Source organism: Scyliorhinus canicula, chromosome 7 (assembly GCF_902713615.1).
Source record: "Scyliorhinus canicula chromosome 7, sScyCan1.1, whole genome shotgun sequence".
NCBI lineage: Eukaryota > Metazoa > Chordata > Chondrichthyes > Carcharhiniformes > Scyliorhinidae > Scyliorhinus > Scyliorhinus canicula.
In genome coordinates, this window is record NC_052152.1 from 210,666,434 (window position 1) to 210,673,113 (window position 6,680).

Genomic DNA, 6,680 nt, shown 5'->3' on the forward strand with positions numbered 1-6,680 from the left:
CACAGTCTCGCTGGGTCAGTGGTGGAGCACAGTCTCTCGCTGGGTCAGTGTTGGGCACAGTCTCGCTGGTCAGTGTTGGGAACAGTCTCCTGGGTCAGTGTTGGGCACAGTCTTCGCTGGGTCAGTGTTGGGCACAGTCTCGCTGGGTCAAGTGTTGGGCACAGTCTCTCGCTGGGTCAGTGTTGGGCACAGTCTCGCTGGGTCAGTGTTGGGCACAGTCTCTCGCTGGGTCAGTGTTGGGCACAGTCTCGCTGGGTCAGTGTTGGGCACAGTCTTCGCTGGGTCAGTGTTGGGCACAGTTTCGCTGGGTCAGTGTTTGGGCACAGTTCGCTTGTGTCAGTGTTGGGCAAGTCTCTCGCTGGGTCAGTGTTGGGCACAGTTTTCGCTGGGTCAGTGTTGGGCCACAGTCTCGCGGGTCAGTGTTGGGCGACCAGTCCTCAGCTGGGTAAGTGTTGGGCACAGTCTCTCGCTGGGTCCATGTGTGGGCCACAGTCCGCTGGGTCAGTGTTGGGGCACAGTCTCGCTGGGTCAGTGTTGGGCACAGTTTCGCTGTGTCAGTGTTGGGCACAGTCTCGCTGGGATCTGTTTGGAAAGGTTCAGCCTAACGTTATGCCTCTCTGCCTCTATTAACAAAGCCAAAGATCTCATTGGCTGTTTCAACAGACCACCAACCTGTCCTTCCAACTTCAAACTCACAACTCCTGTAGGCAGAAACTACCCTTGTATTCCCGCTGGAATGAGAGCGAATGTATTAATTCATTCGTGTTTACTCGTAGGTAAAAACGTTGCTGGGTTCCTGATGATAAGGAAGCTTACATGGAAGCTGAGATTCTACAATCAGTGGATGGAAAAGTCACCGTGGAAACTAAGAGTGGCAAAGTAAGTGGCAGAGACCCCACTGTGCACAAGGACACATATGTCCCGTGTCCATCTATCATATTATTCTCCTGAGGTCTACTCTCCAGGCTCCAGGGACTGAGTCCACCTCCAGCCCAGCTCCAGGGGCCAGGCCCTACTCCAGCCCAGCTCCAGGGACCCGGCCCAACTCCAGCCCAGGCTCCAGGGATACGGCTCCAGCCCAGCTCCAGGGACCCGGCTCCAGCCCAGCTCCAGGGTCCAGGGATACGGCTCCAGCCCAGCTCCAGGGTCCAGGCCCAACTCCAGCCCAGGCTCCAGCCCAGCTCCAGGGTCCAGGGATACGGCTCCAGCCCAGCTCCAGGGTCCAGGCCCAACTCCAGCCCAGGCTCCAGCCCAGCTCCAGGGACCGGCTCCAGCCCAGCTCCAGGGACCCGGCCCAACTCCAGCCCAGGCTAAAGCCCAGCTCCAGGGACTGAGCCCACCTCCAGCCCAGGCTCCAGCCAGCTCCAGGGACCCGGCTCCAGCACAGCTCCAAGGACCAGGCCCAGCTCCAGCCCAGGCTCCAGGGACCCGGCTCCAGCCCAGGCTCCAGCCCTGCCTCCAGGGCCCGGATCAGCTCCTGCCCAGGCTCCAGGGACCAGGCCCAGCTCCGCCCAGGCTCAGGGACCCGGCTCCAGCCCAGGCTCCAGGGACCAGGCCCGGCTCCTGTCGAGCTCCAGGGACTGGGATCAGCTCAACCCAGGCTCCAGGAACTGAGCCCACCTCCTGCCCAGGCTCCGGGGACCAGGCCCAGATCCAGCCCAGGCTCCAGCCAGGCTCCAGGGACCCGGCTCCAGCCCAGGCTCCAGGGACCAGGCCCAGCTCCACCCAGGCTCCAGGGACCTGGCCCCAGCCCAGGCTCCAGGGACCGGGATCAGCTCCACCCAGGCTCCAGGGACTGAGCCCACCTCCTGCCCAGGCTCCGGGGCCCAGGCCCAGCTCCTGCCCAAGCTCCAGGGACCAGGCCCAGATCCAGCCCAGGCTCCAGCCCAGGCTCCAGGGACCCGGCTCCAGCCCAGGCTCCAGCCCAGGCTCCGGGGACCAGGCCCAGATCCAGCCCAGGCTCCAGCCCAGGCTCCAGGGACCAGGCCCAGCTTCAGCCCAGGCTCCAGCCCAGGTTCCAGGGACCAGGCCCAACTCCAGCCCAGGCTCCAGGGACCAGGCCCAACTCCAGCCCAGGCTCCAGGGACCAGGCCCATCTCCACCCAGGCTCCAGGGACTGAGCCCACCTCCTGCCCAGGCTCCGGGGACCAAGCTCCAGGGACCAGGCTCCAGGAACCAGGCCCAGCTCCACCCAGGCTCCAGGGTCCAGGCCCAACTCCAGCCCAGGCTCCAGGGACTGAGCCCACCTCTAGCCCAGCTCCAGGGACCCGACTCCAGCCCAGGCTCCAGCCCAGCTCCAGGGACCAAGCTCCAGGGACCAGGCCAGGAACCAGGCCCAGCTCCAGCCCAGGCTCCAGGGACCCGGCTCCAGCCCAGCTCCAGGGACCAGGCTCCAGGGCCCAGCTCCAGCCCAGGCTCCAGGGACCCGGCTCCAGCCCAGGCTCCAGCCCAGCCTCAGGGACCGGGATCAGCTCCTGCCCAGGTTCCAGGGACCAGGCCCAAGTCCAGCCCAGGTTCCAGGGACCAGGCCCAGCTCCACCCAGGCTCCAGGGACCCAGCTCCAGCCCAGTCTCCAAGGACCAGGCCCGGCTCCTGTCGAGCTCCAGGGACCGGGATCAGCTCCACCCAGGCTCCAGGGACTGAGCCCACCTCCTGCCCAGGCTCCGGGGACCAGGCCCAGCTCCTGCCCAGGCTCCAGGGAACAGGCCCAGATCCAGCCCAGGCTCCGGGGAACAGGCCCAGATCCAGCCCAGGCTTTAGCCCAGGCTCCGGGGCCAGGCCCAGATCCAGCGCGGCTCCAGGGACCAGGCCCAGATCCAGCCCAGGCTCCAGGGACTGAGCCCACCTCCTGCCCAGGCTCCGGGGACCAGGCCCAGCTCCTGCCCAGCCTCCAGGGACCAGGCCCAGATACAGCCCAGGCTTTAGCCCAGGCTCCGGGGACCAGGCCCAGATCCAGCTCAGGCTCCAGGGACCAGGCCCAGCCCAGCCTCCAGCCCAGGCTCCAGGGACCAGGCCCAGGTCCAGCCCAGGCTCCAGCCCACTTCCAGGGACCAGGCCCAGCTCCACCCAGGCTCCAGGGACCAGGCCCAGCTCCACCCAGGCTCCAGGGACCAGGCCCAGCTCCAGCCCAGCTCCAGGGACCAGGCCCAACTCCAGCCCAGGCTCCAGGGACCTGGCCCAGCTCCTGCCCAGGCTCCAGGGACCAGGCCCAGGCTCCACCCAGGCTCCAGGGACCTGGCCCAGCTCCTGCCCAGGCTCCAGGGACCAGGCCCTGCTCCTGCCCAGGCTCCAGGGACCAGGCCCATCTCCACCCAGGCTCCAGGGACCAGGCCCAGCTCCTGCCCAGGCTCCACCCAGGCTCCAGGGACCAGGCCCAGCTCCACCCAGGCTCCAGGGACCAGGCCCAGCTCCAGCCCAGCTCCAGGGACCAGGCCCAACTCCAGCCCAGACTCCAGGGACCAGGCCCAGGCTCCACCCAGGCTCCAGGGACCGGGCCCTCCACCTGTCATAGTTTAGTTTGAATCATCTTCTAGTTTAACGTGTTGTGAATCTCAATGCATTGCTAATTCCCATTAGCTTCAAGACTGAGGAAATCTTCTGTCTCTTGTCTCATCTCATATCTCAAATCTTTGAGACTCTTTATGCAGCCTCCAGTGTTGGAACCAAAATGAAAATTCTCCAGGAGCTGGATATCTGGAATAAAAACAGAAAATGCTGCAAATTCTTCAGGCAGTATCTGTGAAGAAGGAAGCCGGGGTAGCCAGGGGAATCTCATTGAAGGGCTGTGGGTCCAGCCTCCGCCTGGAGAGCTGCTGTGACGGCCATGTTCCCTCATTGGGCCTTCCCTGGAATCAAGATCCTGGGGGAGGAATTCTCCCATCCCGAGGACACCCTCAATGTCTCCAGTTCTGTACCATTTAGTGACGTAGCCACTAGCACTTTACCTCGCTGCTCTTTATTATAATTGATATGTAACCAAGCGCTGTTGTGCGAGTTTGACTAATCTTCTCTTCTCCTTTCAGACTTTGACACTTAAGGAGGATGATATTCAGCAGATGAACCCACCCAAGTTTGATATGATTGAAGACATGGCCATGTTGACCAATCTGAATGAGGCATCTGTGTTATCAAATCTACGCCGGCGTTACAGTAACTGGATGATCTACGTAAGAATGATCACGGGACCCTCAGTTTCTGAATCTATGAGAATGTAAAACATTGAACAAAATGGGAGTTGTGTGTTCAGGACATAGAACATAGAACATAGAACGATACAGCGCAGTACAGGCCCTTCGGCCCACGATGTTGCACCGACATGGGAAGTCAAAAACTAAAGGCCATCTAACCTACACTATGCCCTTATCATCCATATGCTTATCCAATAAACTTTTAAATGCCCTCAATGTTGGCGAGTTCACTACTGTTGCAGGTAGGGCATTCCACGGCCTCACCACTCTTTGCGTAAAAAACCCACCTCTGACCTCTGTCCTATATATTACCCCTCAATTTAAGGCTATGTCCCCTCGTGCTAGCCACCTCCATCCGCGGGAGAAGGCTCTCGCTGTCCACCCGATCTAACCCTCTGATCATTTTGTATGCCTCTATTAAGTCACCTCTTAACCTTCTTCTCTCTAACGAAAACAACCTCATGAACATCAGCCTTTCCTCATAAGATTTTCCCTCCATACCAGGCAACATCCAGGTAAATCTCCTCTGCACCCGTTCCAAAGCTTCCACGTCCTTCCTATAATGAGGCGACCAGAACTGTACGCAATTCTCCAAATGCGGCCGTACCAGAGTTTTGTACAGCTGCAACATGACCTCATGGCTCCGGAACTCAATCCCTCTACCAATAAAGGCCAACACACCACAGGCCTTCTTCACAACCCTATCAACCTGGGTGGCAACTTTCAGGGATCTATGTACATGGACACCGAGATCCCTCTGCTCATCCACACTGCCAAGAATTTTACCATTAGCCAAATATTCTGCATTCCTGTTTTTCTTTCCAAAGTGAATCACCTCACACTTCTCTACATTAAACTCCATTTGCCACCTCTCAGCCCAGCTCTGCAGCTTATCTATGTCCCTCTGTAACCTGCAACATCCTTCCACACTGTCTACAAACTCCACCGACTTTAGTGTCGTCTGCAAATTTACTCACCCAACCTTCTGTGCCCTCCTCTAGGTCATTTATAAAAATGACAAACAGTAACGGCCCCAGAACAGATCCTTGTGGTACGCCACTCGTAACTGAACTCCATTCTGAACATTTGCCATCAACCACCACCCTCTGTCTTCTTTCAACTAGCCAATTTCTGATCCACATCTCTAAATCACCCTCGATCCCCAGCCTCCATATTTTCTGCAATAGCCGACCGTGGGGAACCTTATCAAACGCTTTACTGAAATCCATATACAACATCAACTGCTCTACCCTCATCTACCTGTTCAGTCACCTTCTCAAAGAACTCGATAAGGTTTGTGAGGCATGACCTACCCTTCAAAACCATGCTGACTATCCCTAATCATATTATTCCTATCTAGATGATTATAAATCGTATCTTATAATCCTCTCCAAGACTTTACCCACAACAGACGTGAGGCTCACCGGCCTATAGTTACCGGGGTTATCTCTACTCCCCTTCTTGAACAAAGGGACCACATTTGCTACCCTCCAATCCTCTGGCACTATTCCTGTAGCCAATGATGACATAAAAATCAAAGCCAAAGGCTCAGCAATCTCTTCCTGGCTTCCCAGAGAATCCTAGGATAAATCCCATCAGGCCCGGGGACTTATCTATTTTCACCTTGTCCAGAATTGGCAACACTTCTTCCTACGCACCTCAATGCCATCTATTCTAATAGCCTGGGTCTCAGCATTCTCCTCCACAACATTATCTTTTTCCTGAGTGAATACTGACGAAAAGTATTCATTTAGTATCTCGCTTATCTCCTCAGCCTCCACACACACACATCCCACCACTGTCCTTGACTGGCCCTACTCTTACCCTAGTCATTCTTTTATTCCTGACATACCTGTAGAAAGCTTTTGGGTTTTCCTTGATCCACCTGCCAAAGACTTCTCATGTCCCCTCCTTGCTCGTCTTAGCTCTCTTTAGATCCTCCCTCGCTTCCTTGTAACTATCAAGCGCCCCAACTGAAACTTCACGCCTCATCTTTACATAGGCTCCTTCTTCCTTTAACAAGAGATTCCACTTCTTTGGTAAACCACGGTTCCCTCGCTCTACCCATTCCTCCCTGCCTGACTGGTACGTACTTATCAAGAACACGCAATAGCTGTTCCTTGAACAAGCTCCACATATCCAGTGTGCCCAACCCTTGCAGCCTACTTCTCCAACTACACATCCTAAGTCATGTCTAATGGCATCATAATTGCCCTTCCCCCAGCTATAACTCTTGCCCTGCGGGGTATACTTATCCCTTTCCATCACTAATGTAAAGGTCACCGAATTATGGTCACTGTTTCCAAAGTGCTCACCTACCTCCAGATCTAACACCTGGCCTGGTTCATTACCCAAAACCAAATCCAATGTGGCCTCGCCTCTTGTTGGCCTGTCAACATATTGTGTCAGGAAACCCTCCTGCACACATTGTACAAAGAACGACCATCTAATGTACTCGAACTATACTTTTCCAGTCAATATTTGGAAAGTTAA

At 56.7% G+C, this 6,680-nt stretch overlaps 1 protein-coding gene across 1 annotated transcript in view; it reads left to right on the top strand.

Moving 5' to 3' along the window:
* The first annotated feature begins 781 nt into the window (after nt 1–781).
* LOC119969176 (myosin-7-like) overlaps nt 782–6,680 on the top strand; it is a 184,968-nt gene continuing 179,069 nt past the window's right edge. The window contains exons 1-2 of the mRNA XM_038802412.1: nt 782–879; nt 4,023–4,166. Of these exons, the coding sequence (XP_038658340.1) occupies nt 817–879; nt 4,023–4,166 (207 nt within the window). The 5' untranslated portion in view covers nt 782–816. The remainder of the gene's footprint in view (nt 880–4,022; nt 4,167–6,680) is intronic.